The sequence below is a fragment of the Lethenteron reissneri genome, chromosome 65, assembly GCF_015708825.2.
Source record: "Lethenteron reissneri isolate LAM-NWPU_2019-01 chromosome 65, ASM1570882v1, whole genome shotgun sequence".
Classification (NCBI taxonomy): domain Eukaryota; kingdom Metazoa; phylum Chordata; class Hyperoartia; order Petromyzontiformes; family Petromyzontidae; genus Lethenteron; species Lethenteron reissneri.
Genome location: NC_083843.1, coordinates 9,570,875 through 9,592,978, shown reverse-complemented (window position 1 = coordinate 9,592,978; position 22,104 = coordinate 9,570,875). Strand labels below are relative to the sequence as shown.

The window sequence follows — 22,104 nt, the reverse complement described above, 5'->3', positions numbered from 1 at the left end:
CTTGCAAGAAAAAAATGGATAAAACCAGGGATGGAAAAAAGTTAAGATTAAATCTGAATGTTTGTACATGGAGCGGTTCCACTGTGGCAATGCACACTCAATCAGCCTGTGGGACAAACCATTATGGCGGTGTGCCTGGCTAGTGCTGCTGCTGGGTTTTGTTTCTACAAATATTATATCACTTGAGACCGTTCAAAGCTATGTATGCATGTTGAACTTCCTCCACACCGTACGTAGCCAACCGTTTTAATCAGTTTTAGCTAACACAGTGTGTGACTAACGCCACGTCTACACAGGTGAGCGCGGCCGCCGTGTGGAACATTCCAAGCCGTGTCTTGAGGTATTTATAACTTAACTATAGGTCATGTCCATTTCCTTGTTCGTCTCCGCTGTGTGAGCAACTGCTGCGATAGCTCCTCCGTGAGCCGCGGCGAGCGACTGAGTGCGAGTGAAGCCATGGGCCATGGCGAGCGAGTCTCCCAGTGATTGTGTAGACAGTGAGCTGAGCTGCCCCATCTGCCTCGGCACGTTTGACTGCCCTTCCACGCTGAGCTGCGGACACTCATTCTGCCTCCGGTGTCTGGACGGTGCCTGGGAGAGAGCGAGCAGCTTCATCTGCCCGCAGTGCCGAGCGGCCTTCCCTGAGCGACCCCAGCTGAAGAGGAACGTGGCGCTCACCAACCTGGTGGAGCAGCTCAGAGTTGCAGAAAGGATGGCCGGAGTTGTCTTCTGTGACACCTGCGATGATGGGGAGACTCCTGCAGTGAAGACCTGCCTCAGGTGTGAGATGTCCCTGTGCGAGTCCCACCTGAAACCTCACCTGACCAATCCGAGATTGATGGACCACGTCCTGGTGGCTCCCATTGTCAGCCTGGAGGAGCGAAGATGCCAACAGCATGGAGACCCTTACAGGTTCTTCTGCAAACAGGACGAGCGCCTGGCCTGCATGGTCTGCACCATCGCAGGAGACCACATCAGTCATCAGGTTATCACGCTGGAGAAAGAGCACGAAACACGGAAGGTGAGGCCTCCATACAAAGAGTGAGAACCACTCAGTTGCAAACCAATGATACAACTAGAGCTGATAGCCACTGGGCATAACGACGTGGGATGTAAATCATCAGTGTGGGCCAATTCCCTCTTCACTGTCGCTTGCCTTTCAGACTGTTCATTCAGTCGAGGTTGGCTTCCTGGCCATCACTGTGGAGGGTTCAGTATGGAGTGGGGCGGAGAGGGGGCCGCTCAGGGAGTGGAGACTCCTCTGGTGACTTCGTCTCTTGCAGAGTGGAGTCGAAGAGGAGACGCGAGGGGTGGAGGAGAAGAGGAAGAAGGCGGAGGTGTCCGTGGGACAGATGAAGGCCGCTCGCAAGGACGTGCAGGTAACACATATGGGCTCTGTGACCCTGTGATCCTCCACCCTGCGTGGAGTCTGTGACTCTCCCTGTGAGGAAAATTCCGTAGATCCAAGTGAAATTTTGTTAGTCTTGAGTCAATGTGTAAAAACGGTGCAGGATATTGCAGTGTTATGGCTATGAGTGCTTGAAATGTATATTTAAACAAATGCAACATTTATAAAAAAAGTTCATATCTCGTGAGACTGCAACGCATTTTTCAGGATAATTCAAATGACTTGCAATGGGTGAGATAAACAAGCACAGTATGGTGCAACGACTGCATTAGATTAAAAACCAACAAATAAAACAAATACAATTAGGATCAAAATATTACTAGAAATCGGCGGTTAAATTTTACAACGCGAGATGCGACCTTGAAGAGCTATGCCTGGCGTTACGAAATGGAGCGGATATTGGAATGTGGTTCAGGTTGTGCAACTTGTGGGTTGGGGTAGAGCGATCTGACATGCACTGCCACGCTTCGTAGGCTTCAGAATTGTATTACCCGATCCTCAACAACTACCCAGCAGGGTGTGGTAATCAAATAGCGTGCTACTCGCAATAACATCACCGGGTCACAACTCTCCTTGGTCAGCAGGGACAATACTGACCACAGGTTCACCCGATCAGAATGCATGTGTTCACCTAGAGTACACCATCATATGGTCGTGCACTCACGGCAGTGTGCAGTAAGAGTGTTTTCTTAAAAATACTATACAGAGTTCTTACATCTCATAGAGCATGCAGTTAGAGAGGATGGGTTATTTTTATTAACCGAATCTATGTTTATATTTTACCAGGTTAGGGGCTACTGAGCTATAAACCCCTTTTTTCAGAAGTTACCTGGCTATCATAAATGATAGTCCAACGAATTGGCTTATCACGTAGGCAATTATTGCAGCCAAATACTATAAATGCGTGATGTTGATTCTAAATGTGGAGGGAAAACCCAGAGGACCCAGATAAAAATCCACGGAATACTCAGTCTCCAAATATACAGTAGGCGTCAGAGTCAGGATCAACCCACGATGTCCTGCAAACCCGGCGAGGTGGTTAACATCTCGCCACCGTGGCACCCAGTAGCTCTCCCACAGAACAGATTCTCTCTGAGACTATTCCACCCACCAGTCATTTAAAGTTGCACCTCCAACAGGGGCTGGAAACTCAGCGGAGATGAGACTCCCCTTCCCACGAGTACTCCTCCGCCTTGGCTCTCTCGCCGATTGCTCCCACGGTGTCAACTCAGGTGCTTCTTCCCAGCATGGTCCCACTCCGTGGAGTCTCGCCTGGTCCTGCCTGAAAGTTCTTGTCCACCAGACACAGACCTGAGTTGGTGTCGTGTCTCCGCACTCCTGAAAGGCTATGAGGATAGATATGCACTCGTTCTGTGTATTGCACATCAGTGTGTTTATTTATTTGTATTTATTTACTACCCTCCGAGTGTAAGTGGACTGCAGTGAGATGATGTTCCATCTGTCTGACGCCTTTTAAGCTCTTTTCTGGACAAGTTTCCTGGAAACGAACGTCGCTCCCGTTCAATTCTTCTTCGCAAAATTGTGGGTCTCGTGGTCTTGGCTCTCCACGTCGAAGCCCCTCCCCCTCCTGTAAATATGCTCTACCCGTATGGTGATCTCTCGCACACTCATAAACTATCTCCCAGAAAACAATAAAATACAATTATTATTATAATTGGTTCTTTACCCTTCTATCTGGCAACAAAACTGACACATTTTACAAGGAGTCATGTTTGCATAGACCGCAATACCTGCAGTCATAAATACAAACAAAAGACATAACTCTGATAATGTGCACTGTCCTTGATGTTGATTGGTCCACACCCGAGACAGCTTTCCTTCGAGCCTAGTCTCACATGGGTTGGACCAGAAGACGCCAAAAGGCGCACAACTCAAAGACAATGCACCATCAGAGTATGAGAGCTCGGGGCAAACATCTACACTATGGGGACCTCATTTGCCAGTAAAAATATGATAATTGGTTCTTTACCCTTCTATCTGGCAACAAAACTGACACCTTTTTACAAGGAGTCATGTTTGCATAGACCGCAATACCTGCAGTCATAAATACAAACAAAAGACATAACTCTGATAATGTGCACTGTCCTTGATGTTGATTGGTCCACACCCGAGACAGCTTTCCTTCGAGCCTAGTCTCACATGGGTTGGACCAGAAGACGCCAAAAGGCGCACAACTCAAAGACAATGCACCATCAGAGTATGAGAGCTCGGGGCAAACATCTACACTATGGGGACCTCATCTTCTTGGTTCTTTCGGTAAAGTCACGTAGAAGGGAAGTAATAAAATAATAAAAATAAAACATAATAAAACAATTCTCACGACGTTTCGGCCACAACGCAAGCAGCCGTCCTCAGGTGAAAACCAGGTCCGTCGAGGCGACAGAGTCTGAATGAAACAGCACACGAGCTTGGAGCATATATATAAGCTGGGCGCATTGACAAAGGAATTTGCATATCAAAAGGAATTTAGCATATTTATGGGAAATGCAGGAATGTGATTAGTACTGCATATGCATGTGCATTATGCAGGATTAACAGCATCAAAGGGAGCTGCAGTTACTGCTGCTGCAGCAGTTGCCGCTGCTGCTGCAGTTTCTGCTGCTGCTGCAGTTGCTGCTGCTGCTGCAGTTGCTGCTGCTGCTGCACTTGCTGCTGCTGCTGCACTTGCTGCTGCTGCTGCACTTGCTGCTGCTGCTGCAGTTGCTGCCTTATCCATTTTAATATAACACTATGTATTATTCTACCCACCCTAATGTGTATCATACTGCTATATGTTTACTGTACAATTACGACACCATACATTACTCTGCACACTGCACCATGCCAGTGAGTGAAACGTGGTCTGAAAGTCACCGTAAACGTGAACACAATCAGTTAAGATCCGAAATGGTTTATTATGTCCTTCCAATGATTGCTAAGCCAGAATCCATCTTCTCGGTTGAAATTGTCTCTGTGTTTGTATATGTGGATCGCCTCATGAACGAATCTCTCATGATAGCCAGATGGCTTGCAGAGAACCTCTGTCTTGGAGAAGTCAATGTCATGTGAGCCCACTGAATTGTAACAGTGATCTGCCACGGCTGAGGTGTTTGTCCTACCGTGTTTCAGGTCTGCCTTATGTTCACGGATGCGGTCCGAGACATGTCGTTTGGTTTCTCCAATGTAACTGCTACCACAGAGGCAACTTAGTTTGTAGACGCCAGGGTACTGTATGTCTGGAACCACATCTTTTACAGACGGGACCAGATCACGGATTTTATGTACTGTGTTGAATCGGACCTGGATCTTGTGTTTAATCAGGATTTTGGAGATCTTTTTTGTGACCCCAGCAATGTAGGGTAAGGTGATTGTCTTGAAAGGCTCCTCAACAGGATCCTTCTTGATGGTTGGAGTGATGGCTTTGCGGATTGTGTAGTCGGAGTAACCATTAGCCTTAAGAGCTTGGCGTACGTGTTTGAGTTCACTGGAAATGTGTTCATGGTCGGAGATGCATTGGGCTCTATGATATAGAGTCTTGATGAGGGAATTCTTCTGGGATGGATGGTGGTGGGAATCCGGTTTTAGATAAGCATCCGTGTGGGTGGCTTTCCTGTAGACAGAGTGGCTCATTGAACCATCAGGTCTCCTTTTGATTAGGACATCCAAAAAGGGTAGCTTGCCATCATTTTCGACTTCCATGGTGAATCTGATGGCTGGGTGTATGGAATTGATGTGGTCGAGAAATTGGTCTAGAGCAGGCCGGCCATGTGGCCAGATGACAAAAGTGTCGTCTACGTACCTCTTCCATAAGGTCGGGCGTAGAGTGGCAGTCTGGATGGCGTCCGTCTCAAATTTCTCCATGAAGATGTTGGCTACAACCGGAGATAGGGGAGAGCCCATTGGGGTGCCCTCAATTTGCTTGTAGAAGGTTCCATTCCAGGTGAAGTATGTATTGGTTAAGCAGTGTCTCACCAGGGGGGGTACCCCAGCATTCAGTCCTTGATGAACCAAGTCTTCAATGATTGCGATGGTGTCAGGCACAGGCACCTTGGTGAACAAGGAAACCACATCAAAACTGACAAGCAGGTCGTCTGGGGACAGGGCAATCCCCTTGATTGTCGATACCAGGTCAGTAGAGTTTAGTACTGCAGAGGTGGTTTTTCCAGTGAAAGGCCGTAGGATTTCGGACAAAAAACGAGCCAGTTTGTAAGTGGGGGAGTTGATAGTAGAGACAATGGGACGAAGAGGTGTATCTTCTTTATGTATCTTTGGCAAGCCGTACAATCTTGGTGGCCTGGCTGCAGAAGGTTTCAACGAGAACTGTTTGGTCTGATCAATTAATGCGGTTGAAGCAGAAATGATGTTGTTGGTTTTGGAGACGAGGCTGTTGGTGGGGTCTCTTTTTATTTTTGTATAGCTGCCATCGTTGAGTAGTTCTTGAATTTTGTTGTTGTATTCTATTTTGTCCATGATGACAGTGGCATTGCCTTTGTCGGCTGAGAGGATGACAATGTCATCCTTCTTTTTTAATTGAGCTAATTCAAAACGCTCATCTTTGCTGATGTTGCTAGCTGGCATCTTAGCGTTTTTTAGGGTTACAGAGATTTCAGATCTTGCTACGTCTGCAGCGATGTGACTCAAGCCCTTGAGAGCTACATCTACTCGAGCAATTATATCATTAACTGGTATGTGTCTAGGTGTGACTGCAAAGTTTAGTCCTTTAGCTAAAACGGATTTCAAACCTTCAGAAATAGGACTGTTACTGCGATTAATTACGACTTTGTTAACATCTAGCTTTTCAATGTGTGGGTCCGGTTTCTTGTTTGAGAGGCGGTTGAATTTGGAAATCAAGTTGTCCTTACATTTAGTCGACATAGCGGCAGCTGAAGAGGCAGTCATTTTTTCCACATGTTCCCAATCCGATGTGGACATTGTTACACTCAAAGATAAGTGTGATTTGTAGAGTGTCTTGTCTAACTGATCTAGTTCGGTGCGCGTAAGTCTGATTTTCTCTGAGATAAGAGCTAAACTAGTTCTAGACAGAATTTGTTTCGCATTAGAAGAAGTTACAGCAGCAGATGTTAGTGTAAATGCGTTTGGTATTACCTTAGAGTCGCGGCATCTCTTCAGAAAGGTGAGAGACTCGATTAGCTGAGCCTTCTTATCCCGGAGCTTGTTGAAGGATCTCAAAGTTATGTGGAAACCCTCCCCGTAGAGGCGGTTAAATTTCGATTTAAAGCTTTCGTGACTGCAGGGATTCATCTTCTTGGTTCTTTCGGTAAAGTCACGTAGAAGGGAAGTAATAAAATAATAAAAATAAAACATAATAAAACAATTCTCACGACGTTTCGGCCACAACGCAAGCAGCCGTCCTCAGGTGAAAACCAGGTCCGTCGAGGCGACAGAGTCTGAATGAAACAGCACACGAGCTTGGAGCATATATATAAGCTGGGCGCATTGACAAAGGAATTTGCATATCAAAAGGAATTTAGCATATTTATGGGAAATGCAGGAATGTGATTAGTACTGCATATGCATGTGCATTATGCAGGATTAACAGCATCAAAGGGAGCTGCAGTTACTGCTGCTGCAGCAGTTGCTGCTGCTGCTGCTGCAGTTTCTGCTGCTGCTGCAGTTGCTGCTGCTGCTGCAGTTGCTGCTGCTGCTGCACTTGCTGCTGCTGCTGCACTTGCTGCTGCTGCTGCTGCACTTGCTGCTGCTGCTGCAGTTGCTGCCTTATCCATTTTAATATAACACTATGTATTATTCTACCCACCCTATTGTGTATCATACTGCTATATGTTTACTGTACAATTACGACACCATACATTACTCTGCACACTGCACCATGCCAGTGAGTGGAACGTGGTCTGAAAGTCACCGTAAACGTGAACACAATCAGTTAAGATCCGAAATGGTTTATTACGTCCTTCCAATGATTGCTAAGCCAGAATCCATCTTCTCGGTTGAAATTGTCTCTGTGTTTGTATATGTGGATCGCCTCATGAACGAATCTCTCATGATAGCCAGATGGCTTGCAGAGAACCTCTGTCTTGGAGAAGTCAATGTCATGTGAGCCCACTGAATTGTAACAGTGATCTGCCACGGCTGAGGTGTTTGTCCTACCGTGTTTCAGGTCTGCCTTATGTTCACGGATGCGGTCCGAGACATGTCGTTTGGTTTCTCCAATGTAACTGCTACCACAGAGGGAACTTAGTTTGTAGACGCCAGGGTACTGTATGTCTGGAACCACATCTTTTACAGACGGGACCAGATCACGGATTTTATGTACTGTGTTGAATCGGACCTGGATCTTGTGTTTAATCAGGATTTTGGAGATCTTTTTTGTGACCCCAGCAATGTAGGGTAAGGTGATTGTCTTGAAAGGCTCCTCAACAGGATCCTTCTTGATGGTTGGAGTGATGGCTTTGCGGATTGTGTAGTCGGAGTAACCATTAGCCTTAAGAGCTTGGCGTACGTGTTTGAGTTCACTGGAAATGTGTTCATGGTCGGAGATGCATTGGGCTCTATGATATAGAGTCTTGATGAGGGAATTCTTCTGGGATGGATGGTGGTGGGAATCCGGTTTTAGATAAGCATCCGTGTGGGTGGCTTTCCTGTAGACAGAGTGGCTCATTGAACCATCAGGTCTCCTTTTGATTAGGACATCCAAAAAGGGTAGCTTGCCATCATTTTCGACTTCCATGGTGAATCTGATGGCTGGGTGTATGGAATTGATGTGGTCGAGAAATTGGTCTAGAGCAGGCCGGCCATGTGGCCAGATGACAAAAGTGTCGTCTACGTACCTCTTCCATAAGGTCGGGCGTAGAGTGGCAGTCTGGATGGCGTCCGTCTCAAATTTCTCCATGAAGATGTTGGCTACAACCGGAGATAGGGGAGAGCCCATTGGGGTGCCCTCAATTTGCTTGTAGAAGGTTCCATTCCAGGTGAAGTATGTATTGGTTAAGCAGTGTCTCACCAGGGGGGGTACCCCAGCATTCAGTCCTTGATGAACCAAGTCTTCAATGATTGCGATGGTGTCAGGCACAGGCACGTAGATGCTTGCCCCGAGCTCTCATACTCTGATGGTGCATTGTCCTTGAGTTGTGCGCCTTTTGGCGTCATCTGGTCCAACCCATATGAGACTAGGCTCGAAGGAAAGCTGTCTCGGGTGTGGACCAATCAACATCAAGGACAGTGCACATTATCAGAGTTATGTCTTTTGTTTGTATTTATGACTGCAGGTATTGCGGTCTATGCAAACATGACTCCTTGTAAAAAGGTGTCAGTTTTGTTGCCAGATAGAAGGGTAAAGAACCAATTATCATATTTTTACTGGCAAATGAGGTCCCCATAGTACAATTATTATTGTCCACTGTCAATTTGTACACAATGTTCGTCACAACAGGGAATGCAGGAACCACTATAAAGCAGACACAATATATAAGTTATTGAGATTTAAACCTGTTTATTTGTAGGGCACCAAGTCACCTGGTGGTATTAATAATTTACACAAAATAACCATGTTGTGGAGAATATTAATACAAACAGATAAGCAGACACTATATCTTCAGATATGTCTCTATGTCAAAATTATGCACGTAAGAAACTTTACAAATCCCATCAGCCCCACAAACTGAGAGTACATAATTTAAGAAGTATTGATTCAGTACAGGAAACTCTGGAGAGGTTCATGCATCATATAGCATTGATTCAAGCGAGCCTGACACTGCTAATGGGATTCTCCATGTCAAAGCAGGTCCAGAGTTTGCATGTACTGAATCAATGGTGCTAAAATTATGCATTACCAAATGCAGACAGATCTCTTAAGTAGGCGACTTGTGTGCTTATCGATTGTATTAATAATTTGCAGATCATTATCAATACACCTCTGGATGAAGGCTTTCCAACATCGTGCTTACCATTGACGCTAGTGTGGCCATACTTAGTTGCGCTGGTCAACTCCCTCCTCATTAGGGTTGACAACTTCCCAGGTTTGACTTGCACAGCTTGGGAGTTGGCTTCCGTGTTCGGGTGGTAGGAATTTATTTCTTAATAGAGATTTTTTTTGGTTAAATCGCGTAAATATATTAGTGTGTCGTTAAAACCCGCCACCACCCGACACAGCCAACTAGTAAGGGTTGTCACGTAAACGGAACATGCCAATTCACACAATGGAGGACAAGATCAAAGGGCTCGCATAATGCGCATGCATAATGTACGTTGGCATCTTTAATCCCCTGCCACCCCACTTTGCGCAAGAGCGCAGAAGTGTCGTCACCACATCTACGCCTCTATATAAGGAACGAAACAGGTGGACTTCTCCACAAATCTGGATGTCGCCTGATGAAGCTAGTTGTAATTGCTGGCGAAACGTCGTAGTCAGATTGTAAATGTTGTGGCTTGGCTCTCCAACACACCAGTGTGCTGTACTAGTATATTACACTATACTACTATACACTACACAACACACCGGCGTGCCGTACTAGTGACGAATTGGCATGTTCTGTTTACGTGACAACCCTTACGAGTTGGCTCTGTCGGGTTGTGGCGGGTTTTAACGACACATTTTTATATTTACACGATCTAACCCAAAAAAACCTCTCATGGATGATATTGGTCGCGAAAGCCTACGTGTTAAACCAGGAATTGATTTGTAAAAGAATGTGGTCGTATTGGCTTGAACTTCACTATACTGCATGGTTTAGATAAACCTGGGCCAACTAATACATATGCCTGGGTTCAGTCTGTGGAAAAAGTAGCAAACCTACCTCCACTCTGAAAAAGTTAATTGATAGAATCCATCACACGCCCTTTGCAGGATTCCATGGCCCAGACCAAGGTTCGCATCGCAGGTGAGTTCACCCGCATGAGGGCGACGCTGAATGAGGACGAGAGGGCAGCTCTGGACCGCGTGGACGTGAAGGGGCGCGAGCTGCTGTCCCGGATCGAGGAGAACATCACTCATTACGAGCACAAGATCAGCGAGCTCCAGGCAGCAGCCACGCGCCTGCGCGCTCTGCAGGAGGAGAGGGACTCACTCACGTTCTTGCAGGTAGAGCACTCGCGGAGCCAGGGCGAGTGTCCCAGTTTGACAGAGCCCTCAGCAGTAGAGAAACTCCTGGCTAAAGGGTTCACGTATATTAACACATCTATGTGTGTGTGTGTTCAACCACGGTTGCTGAGCACAGGCCACAAGGTTTGGAACAAAAGTGACTGGCTACTGACAGATTCGAACTTGGAAATAGAGACCAAGCAAGGACATTTCAAGGACGTTTAGTGTGAGGAAAGGAGAAAGAGAAATGAAGTGTCCTACCATACGGTGGTTTAACCCTTTCCCGTTCTCAGATGTCTGCAAGTTGCAGTGTGGGTTCCGTTCACCAATTAATATCGGAACACGCAAGCAATTAGCGTACATTTTATTCAGAGAGGCATGGCGCCTTTGTTTTAAAACACATTGTAGTCACCGCAGAAACGGTAGCGACTCGACCGCACTCTGCGATTGTGGGCGCCAAACTGTGCCAAACGCCCTCCTGCATGGCATTGTGGAAGCCTTAGTGCTGATAAAGTTACGACGTACACATACGTCATCGGAATCAGAAGAAAAACGTGTTATCCATACAGCACACGTACTGATAACAAAAGAAGTGATTAACCCACAAAGACAGATTATGTGTGCATCTTCATCACATTAACACATTGTCAACAAGTTGTTTATTATCCAATATCTCTTTCAATACCCTCGCAATTTACTCCTTTTGGTCACCATCCCATGAATGCTCTTCCCCTGCCTACTATTCTCATCGTGTTTTACATCAATACAATAATACACTCTGATCACTCCTGTCTATCTATGGTTAAATTTATCTTATATTATTTATCAATCCCTGTCCCTTTTTTCTTCCACAGGGCCATATGAAGAAGACAGAGAGGTACCTTAGTGCACGAACACAGGTTGAGGCTGGGTTTGCTCACCATGTGAATGCGTTAGTAAGAGAGGGATTTGAAGAACCCAGAAATGTATCGGCGAGTGTTGCTGTGTCTATCCCCATGTCTGTCTGTCTGTCTGTGTCTCTCTCTCTCTCTCGCTAGGTCTTTGTGTCTCCTGTGTCCATGTCTTTGTTCAACCTCCTATGTTGGTCTCTACTAATATTGGTTTCTGCTACTGCATATCTAAGCTGTACCCCATGGTGGCAGAGTCCATTGTATAAGATCTTTACGTAAGAATGGCTATTGCCACCTAAATTCAGGGGGAGGATATTATTGCAGAGTTTAGCAACATAGTGGCTGAGCGCAAGTATTTCAGTGTCTTCTCCCTGTCTCACCGTGTCTGTGTATATATTTATTGTGTGCTTCAAACGCATTCATCTTCCTCTGTCCATAGTTGTGCAATATTCCTTAAGGACCCTGTACTCGTTCTCTGCAACGTTGACGTTTTTGTTTCGTTGTTGCCGTGCTAACGCACCCCGGATCTCCTTTGTAAGATAGCCGGGCAACTGGCTAAGCGCGACCAATCGTGTAACAAATCTAAATAAACTTAAACATTACCTAGCCCACCTCCTGCAGGATTCTGCCTAAAGTCATCTACCCTGTGCTGTATCAGTGCTGTGTCTGCACTGTTTGTTGTTTACGTGTTGACACGCGCCCGTGTGCTTAGGACTGAGCGCCCCCCACCGCCCGCTCCTCCGAGTGACTTGACTTTGGGTGACGTGAGCTGGCTGAGTGGAGTCATTGAGAAGCTCAAGCTGTCTGCACCATGTGAGTTCACATTCACACTGCCAATATACGTATGTATGTTCAACTTATTTTCCACTGTACAGAGCCAACCGTGCTAATCAGAGGTCATACACAGACATATAGAAGGAGACAACAGCAATCGCCATTTGTCACTAAGTGGTGGTTACTTCACCACGGTGCTAGTGGCAGGCTATGTGCACGTTAAGGCCACGTGAAGTGTCGAACGCCCGCTGACAGGTCACAGGACAAACCCAGGTGCCATGGGTCGACTGACTGAAGTGACTGGCCGATGTACCACCTGTGCCCCCTACTGTGCCAAGGAGACAGACCAAAGGCTAGACACACATACAAATACATGCAAGCAGGTTTAGAAGACATCTATTTGTTTTTGCTAGTGGCAGATGGTATCCTATTCATCATCATCATTCCCCAAATGAGTTCATCAAACCTGGCTCAGTGTAAAGGGGAGGCCTGTGCTGTTGAAACAGCCAAGCCCAAATAGCAGGGCCCTGGGTCCAAGCCCCATTTCTAACTCCTATCCAGGATAGCCAATGTCCTCAAGTGCGATGAGTCTAGCCTTAGCTTAGTCTCCAATGACTGAACAACAAACCCAACCCTCACCACTCATGGCACTCAATTCACTCTCAACCAGGGGTGAGGGCATCGATATCAGTGGCGGAGGTAGAGTGGAGCTCAATAACGTAGATAACTCAGCTTCTGTCTCACGGGAATAATGACATCAACACCCTCATCGTCCATGATCTATCCACTGTTGGATGAATGCCACCACAAGTCATAATGTAGCTACTCCACATCTCATTTTACATATCTAGAGCGCCGTGGCTTAATGCGCTCACATCGTCGCTCCATCTCTCGGGCGAGCACTCACCATTGGCTGCCGCTCCATCATTAGCGTCGACCACCAGACCTCGTCCGTTCTGGCGATGTGTCTCGCCTGAGCGCTCCTCACCATCATCATCACGATCGATGGGCAGATAGCCCGTAGTAGGTATCTACTGCAAATTCCGTCATTTGTTTCCACTTTCCTCTGTCTTGTGCCAATATTCTCATAGTGCCACATCTTTCTGGCACCAATCTCTTTTCTCATTCTGTGATATGTCTTCCTCTATGAGTCTCTATGAATCCCTATCGATCTCTACGAGTTTCAATTGGTATCTACGAGTCTCAATGAGTATATTTCGCTCTCCATACAACTCTGGATCTGTGAGTCTCTATGGATCACTGATTCTCTGAGTCTCTATGAGTCTATCATCATCACGATCCATTGGCAGATAGCCCGAAGTAGGTGTCCACTGCATATTTCATAATTTTTTCCACTTTCCTCTTGTTATCAGTAGTGCCAATATACTCAAGTAGTGACCACATCTTTCGGGCACTAATCTCTTGTGCATCAAGCCATTCTCTAGCGCCCCTACTTTTGTTTACTTACCAAATGGTTTGGTGATGCTGGTGCTGCGTCGGCATTGGTGCACAATCACAAATAACAAAACAACTCAACAGATTATTCAGAGCACACGCATATTTATACATGTTCACTACTATATTTGTCCTTTTAAGGTAATCTTATTGATGAATGCAAGTTTTTTTTACGTAGTTTTCTTATTAGCTTATAATTATGCTATCTAATTTGCATGTGTTCCCTTCTGCACGGGCTCCCGTTTCTGTCTGTCAGTTATATTACAAGTGTGTACTTCTCCATCCTTATTGGCGCACTTTTCAGCTTTAGTTAAATGTAATTTGTATGTGTTGTGTGGTGTATGAAGACTCGGGAGGCTGAATTGCTACTAAGGACTTACGCCAGTTTATTAACACAAGGGGTTAACACTACACACGAGAGGTAGGTGTCTCTACACTCGGCCCTTCACGCGGACCTCTGGCTCTATCTGCTGCTAGCCTTGGCTATCTCTTGGCTCTCTCACTCGAGTTGGGACGGGGGCTCCACCAACACTGCCCGACCGAGGAGAGCAGCACTCCACGTAAACCTAGCCGGCTCTTGCAGACTTCTCTCAGCCCTAACCCTGGCTATCTCTTCAGACATTCTCCATCCCGGGCTCCAACAACGACCCTGCTTTCGTCACCCGATCCCCCTTAAGTACCCCGAGGTGACATGACATCATCGTGCCTCACCGCGCGCATGACGTCATGTCTCCATACTACTCCTCTACATATGTATGCATGTTGAACTTATTTTGCACCGTACGTAGCCAACCGTGCTAATCTATGAGTATCTGCGGGTCTATATGCGGCTGGGTGTCTGTGAGTCACTATGTATGTGTATATATGTTGAAATTATTTTGCAAAATACTAAGCCAACTGTGCTTATCGGAAGATTTGTCAGAATTTGTCGGTGTTCATGGATCTGAACAATTTAAGACAATAGGTGCCACTGCACTGATTGAAAACTTTCCCTGGTTGGACACACGCTCTGCTGCTTTTCATTGTCAAGTTCAGATGTCCAATAGCACTCCCACTTGCTCTCCCCCACACTTGCTCATAGAGGTCAAGTGTGGCTGTTATATCACGTGTTATTACACGAGAAATTGATAAGGGATGAGAGCCTCTCAGTAAAATCGTGAACATTCTGATTCATTTAAAAATGATGAATAAGGAATGGGCGAAGTGTCCATTCCAATGTAACAGATGGGTCCATTCGTAGCTTATCTTGAGGCTGGGAGATCCAGACTCAAGACACTTTAAATATTCTTGGGGTTTATTGTTAATGCCTGACACTCTCTCAGAATCAAAGGCACCTTTAGGATTCTGTGTTAATATTCAGATGTTTATCGGAAAGCCAGAGCAACGCTTACGCTTGGTTGGCCGTGCAAAGCACTACACAGGCAAAAAAGTAATTACAATAAAACATGTATCAATATACCTATACATTAATATATAGCACACACACAGATGAGTGTACATCACTCTTACATTGCCTCTATTAGCACCACACGTGTGCAGTGCCGGATTAAGCTTGTGCGGAGCCTGTAGCATATGTTATAAAGAGTATCTAAATAAAAAATATACACGTAAATATTAAAATACAAATGTTTAACTTGCATAGTAAAGTAATTTAATATTTTCATTTCCGAAAACAGCTAGATAATACGACAAATCGCTAACCTTAAACACCCAGTCGTTCATAAAAGTTGAAGGCAGTATAGTACTATAGTAATAGAGCAAGTGCAGAATCACTGAAGTGGAATTGATAGCTTGAAAGCATTTAGCGCGGGGCCCTCGAAAGTGTCCGGGCCCGTAGCATTTGTAGCTACTTTTACTACTAGGATAATCTGGCACTGCACACACACGAGTGTACATCACTCTTACATGGGCTGTATTAACACCACACGTGTGTGTACGATCAAGTGAGGAAGCTGTTGCTATCCTGCGTGCGAGGGTGTTTTACACACACGCGATTACGCCGAAGATTCTTAGGATTTCATTATTAGAGTACTTGAGGCTGAGAGATCCAGACTCAGACACGTTTAAAATTCTTAGGGTTCAGTGTTACAGCCTGAAGCTCTCAGAATCTAAGGAAACTTTAGTGTTTATTCGACAGCCAGTCCAAGGCATAACCTAAATCACTACACGGGCAACAACAAGTAATTTAGAAAAGAACACGAATCAATAAATACCGACACAGTGATATAGACAGATATCCCTCGTATGGCCTTAACAGACTGTTGGGGCAAGTGCGGTTAGCGAGCTCCTATGAAGGGGTGGGTGGCCAGCACCACGCCCGACCGCCTTTGTCTCCCCAGTGGCGATGTTTACACACCGCAGTCATCACTACACTATAACACACACACACACACACACGAGTGTACATCACTACACTATCACACACACACACACGAGTAAACATCACAACACTATCACACACACACACGAGTGTACATCACTACACTATCACACACACACACGACTGTACATCACTACACTATCATACACACACACGAGTGTACATCACAACACTATCACACACACACACACGAGTGTAAATCACTACACTATCACACACACACGAGTGTACATCACTACACTATCACACACACGGGTGTACATCACTACACTATCACAAACACGAGTGTACATCACAACATTATCACACACACACACACACGAGTGTACATCACTACACTATCACACACACACGAGTGTACATCACTACACTATCACACACACGAGTGTACATCACTACACTATCACACACACACGAGTGTACATCACAACACCATCACACACACGAGTGTACATCACAACACCATCACACACACGAGTGTACATCACTACACTATCAAACACACACACGAGTATACATCACTACACTATCACACACACGAGTGTACATCACTACACTAACACGAGGGTACATGACTACACAATCACAAACACACACACACACGAGTGTACATCACTACACTATCACACACACGAGTGTACATCACTACACTATCACACACACGAGTGTACATCACTACACTATCACACACACACACACACGAGTGGACATCACTACACTATCACACACACGAGTGTACATCACAACACCATCACACACACGAGTGTACATCACAACACCATCACACACACGAGTGTACATCACTACACAATCACACACACACACGAGTGTACATCACTACACTAACACACACGAGTGTACATCATTAAACTATCACACACACGAGTGTACATCACTACACTATCACACACGAGTGGACATCACTACACTATCACACACACAGAGGGTACATCACTACACTATCACACACACAGTGTACATCACTACACTATCACACACACACACGAGTACATCACTACACTATCACACACACACACGTGTACATCACTACACTATCACACACACACACGTGTACATCACTACACTATCACACACACACACGTGTACATCACTCCACTATCACACACACAGTGTACATCACTACACTATCACACACACACACGTGTACATCACTACACTATCACACACACGAGTATACATCACTACACTATCACACACACACACACGAGTGTACATCACTACACCATCACACACCCACTTATGTACATCACTACACTATCACACAGACACACACGGGTGTACATCACTACATTATCACACACACACGAGTGTACATCACTACAAAATCACACACACACACGAGTGTACATCACTACACTATCACACACACACACGAGTGTACATCACTACACTATCACACACACACACGAGTGTACATCACTACACTATCACACACACACACACGAGTGGACATCACTACACTTTCACACACACACACACACGGGTGTACATCACTACACTATCACACACACACGAGTGTACATCACTACACTAACACGAGGGTACATGACTACACAATCACACACACACACACACGAGTGTACATCACTACACTATCACACACACACACGAGTGTACATCACTACACTAACACACACGAGTGTACATCACTACACTATCACACACACGAGTGTACATCACTACACTATCACACACGAGTGGACATCACTACACTATCACACACACAGAGGGTACATCACTACACTATCACACACACAGTGTACATCACTACACTATCACACACACACACGAGTACATCACTACACTATCACACACACACACGTGTACATCACTACACTATCACACACACACACGTGTACATCACTCCACTATCACACACACACACGTGTACATCACTACACTATCACACACACACACGAGTATACATCACTACACTATCACACACACACACACGAGTATACATCACTACACTATCACACAGACACACACGGGTGTACATCACTACATTATCACACACACACACGAGTGTACATCACTACACTATCACACACACACACTAGTGTACATCACTACACTATCACACACACACACTAGTGTACATCACTACACTATCACACACACACAGTGTACATCACTACACTATCACTCACACACGAGTGTACATCACTACACTATCACACACACACAGTGTACATCACTACACTATCACACACACACGAATGTACATCACTACACTATCACACACACACACGAGTGTACATCACTACACTATCACACACACACACGAGTGTACATCACTACACTATCACACACACCCACGAGTGTACACCACGAAACTATCACACACACACGAGTGTACATCACTACACTATCACACACACACACACACGAGTGTACATCACTACATCATCACACACACGAGTGTACATCACTACACTATCACACAGACACACACGGGTGTACATCACTACATTATCACACACACACACACGAGTGTACATCACTACAAAATCACACACACACACGAGTGTACATCACTACAAAATCACACACACACACGAGTGTACATCACTACACTATCACACACACACGAGTGTACATCACTACACTATCACACACACGAGTGTACATCACTACACTAACACACACACACACGAGTGTACATCACTACACTATCACACACGCACACCAGTGTACATCACTACACTATCTCACACACGAGTGTACATCACTACACTATCACACACACGAGTGTAAATCACTACACTATCACACACACACACGAGTGTACATCACTACACTATCACACACACACGAGTGTACATCACTACACTATCACACACACACACACGAGTGTACATCACTACACTATCACACACACACGAGTGTACATCACGACACTACCACACACACACACGAGTGTACATTACGACACTATCACACACACACACACGAGTGTACATCACTACACTATCACACACACACACGATTGTACATCACTACACTATCACTCACACACGATTGTACATCACTACACTATCACACACACACACGAGTGTACATCACTACACTATCACACCCATCTCGTGTGCCGTGCCGGCCTTCACAGGTGCTCACCAACACCACTTGCCCCTACAGCCTGTGAAAGGTGACACACGGGAGATGTTTGTGTTTGTTGTACACACACAGAGACGCTGCGGCGGTGTTGATATCCACGCCGCTGCTGCTGCTGTGATCCACTGCCTCCCATGGGCACTACCGCACAGGGGGCTGAACGATGAATCGATTTCAAATCGAAGTCGCAATTTGAAACAATGCGATTAGCAAATCGCAAAAGCTGCGATTTTTGAAAAGTGTTTTATTTTTTATTATTAGAACTTTATTGATTTAACTTAACAATTAATTCTAGATTTGAAGCTTTCGTGACTGCAATGATTCATACTCTTAGTTTGTTTCGGTAAAGTCACGTAGGTTAAAATAATAAATAATAAATGAAAATAACTCAATTAAATCACGACGTTTCGGAGGCAACACAAGTCTCCGTCTTCAGGTGGGACCGTCACAGCTAAATTTACTGTATCACTTTATATTATTAATATTTTATTATTAGTTAATTTTATTATTATTATTTTTATCTTTATTAGTTAATACTACTTTTTATTATTATTATTTAGTCAATATTATTTTATTATAAAAAAGAACATATTATTATTTTATTATTACTTTATCAAGAGTAATTTATTATTATTTTATTTTATTATTGTTGTTGTATAAGAATTTTTTATTTTATTACTATTATTCAAAAATTATTTTATTATTATTTTATTATTATTATTGTGGCGCTATTATTATTTTAGTAGTGTTTTATTTTATTATTATTTTATTAATAGTATTTTATTATTATTTTATATTATTATTTTACCTTCGCGACTTTACCGAAAAAACTTTACAATTGCTCCATGTTTGATCGTTCTATTTAAATTAAAATTTTTAACAAATACATGTTGAAAGCAATTCATACATTTTAAGTTTTTAGCCTTGCATTAGAATATATAGAGCAGTTCACATTTTGATGGTATCATCACATGTTTTACATCTATTACACAGTGAATATTGAACTGAAGCTCGACTTTTAAAAATGTAGATGGCGGGGCAGACAAACGCACCGCTGTACTGTACTTCTGTGATCTCGCCAGCTGCGCCACCTGCCTTCACCAACACGCGGTGACCGGCGTGGTGAAGTATGGTCAAATATCCCCCGCGACCCGCACGGTGTAGGGAGGCCCTCATCCAGCAGTGGATTAACAAAGTGCCCGTTACATGTCATCACACCGATAGCTACGCATTACAACATTGTATAACAAAGCTCATTATGAATTGCTCTATTGCAGTGTACGTGCATGTTAGTGCACGAGTGCTGTTGTTATAGTGGTGCTGTTGTTACACGGTTACTGTGATTATCGTTACTGCAGATGGACGCTCACCGACTGTGGACCCAAACTCGGCCCACAACCTCCTCCAGATTTCCTCGAACCTCAGGACGGTGACGCTGACCGCTGTCTCCCAGGGTCGCCCCGATCACCCGCACCGCTTTGATTACTGGGACCAAGCCCTGTGCTCCGAGAGCTTCTCGTCGGGTCAGCACTACTGGGAGGTGGACGTGGGGGGTGCGGCGGGGTGGTGTGAGGTTGGAGTCGCGTACGGGACGATCGCACGGAAAGGGAGTGGTAAAGAGTGCAGGCTGGGAGGGAACGACTCATCCTGGGTTTTATGGAACTATAACAACAGCTGCTACGTGCGTCATGGTGGTGTATTGACCTCAGTGCCGGTGAGGGATCCTCTCCGGAGAGTCGGGTGTCACCTGCACTGGGAGGCGGGGCTGCTGTCGTTTTACCGCGCCGACTCCATGGAGCTGCTGCACTCCGTCCACCACTCGTTTAGTCAACCGCTCTACCCCGCACTGTATGTGGGTGGTGTTGTTGGTGACTCAGTGAGGATTCTGGATCGGAGTCGTGCGTCCTGAGAGCACGGAGTGTGAGCAGCGCAGATAAATGGGCACAACGCAGACTCACGCGCACAAAGACACAGATCCCCCGTGCAGCTTTAACAGACTGTTGGGGCAAGTGCTGTTAGCGAGCACCTATGCTGCCGTCCATAAATGACGTCACACACGTAGGGGGGGGGGTGAGAAATGTGACGTCACGTCAAAATGCGCAACATTAAATAAATATAGACAACACGTTCTACTTAATTAAATAGACTTTTTAATACATGTTTTATCCTACAACATCAGAGTGCAGCACCACATTAAATATGCACTACAATGACAATAGTTTAAAGCTATTTGAGGCATGTTTTATTTTCTTGGGGGGGGGGGCATAGCTTTGTGACGTCATATTTGAGGGGGGGTCTGACTTTTTGTGACGCCGTGTGACGAAGGGGGGGGGGGGGGGTAAAAAATTGCGTGACGTCATTTATGGACGGCCCCTATGAAGGCCGGCACAGCACACTAGGGGGTGGGTGGCCAACACCACGCCCGGCCGCCTTTGTCTCCCAGTGGTGATGTTTACACACCGTACCAGGAACTCTTTTTAAATCCTTTAAATTAAGTTCGCTTGCTTGCTTGCTTACGACCGTGCAAACCTTTCGTCGTTTTTTTAACCCACTTCCCGTGATCCAATCGAGCTGACATTTTGCACACAGACTCGTTGTGCGAGACAATTAATGTTCGTGAAAATTTTTTTCCAAAATTTTACACTGTTTAGGGAAAACAAATTAAATATTTAATTACCAATTGTTTAATACTGCAGACAATCATCTGACCCATAGGTGGCAGCCATCTCAAGCCAGAAGACGAGAGGACTCTAGCCGCCACGCATATAAAAGATTTAAAGTGAAAAACTTTGTTTTTACGGGTTATGCTTATTTCAGGCTGAGTCGACCTAGGGGAGGCCCATGACCGGTTCACCAACACCAGTGATGATGATCGGAATCGGTCCAGGCTCTCCCCTAGGTCGACTGAGCCTCAAATGAGTACCTGCTGCGATGTGCAAACATCGCCACTGGGGAGACAAAGGCGGGTCGGGCGTGATGCTGGTCACCGACCTCCTCGTGTGCCACA

General features: G+C 45.2%; 1 protein-coding gene across 1 annotated transcript; it reads left to right on the top strand.

Moving 5' to 3' along the window:
• The first annotated feature begins 414 nt into the window (after positions 1–414).
• On the top strand, positions 415–21,034 carry LOC133359568 (E3 ubiquitin/ISG15 ligase TRIM25-like). Its single transcript, XM_061578012.1, has 6 exons — positions 415–1,021; positions 1,284–1,379; positions 10,230–10,463; positions 11,318–11,340; positions 12,066–12,166; positions 20,456–21,034. The coding sequence occupies exons 1-6, from the start codon at positions 464–466 to the stop codon at positions 21,004–21,006; spliced, it is 1,563 nt and encodes a 520-aa protein (XP_061433996.1). The 5' UTR covers positions 415–463; the 3' UTR covers positions 21,007–21,034.
• Positions 21,035–22,104: the final 1,070 nt, after the last annotated feature.

What these genes read in the sequence shown, in the direction of transcription:
- LOC133359568 (XM_061578012.1), top strand. Translation starts at nt 464, where the DNA reads ATGGCGAGCGAGTCTCCCAGTGATTGTGTAGACAGTGAGCTGAGCTGC. An exon ending in CATATGAAGAAGACAGAGAG is followed by an intron (nt 11,341 to 12,065) that starts GTACCTTAGTGC and finishes CCGTGTGCTTAG; the next exon opens with GACTGAGCGCCCCCCACCGC. An exon ending in GCTCAAGCTGTCTGCACCAT is followed by an intron (nt 12,167 to 20,455) that starts GTGAGTTCACAT and finishes TCGTTACTGCAG; the next exon opens with ATGGACGCTCACCGACTGTG.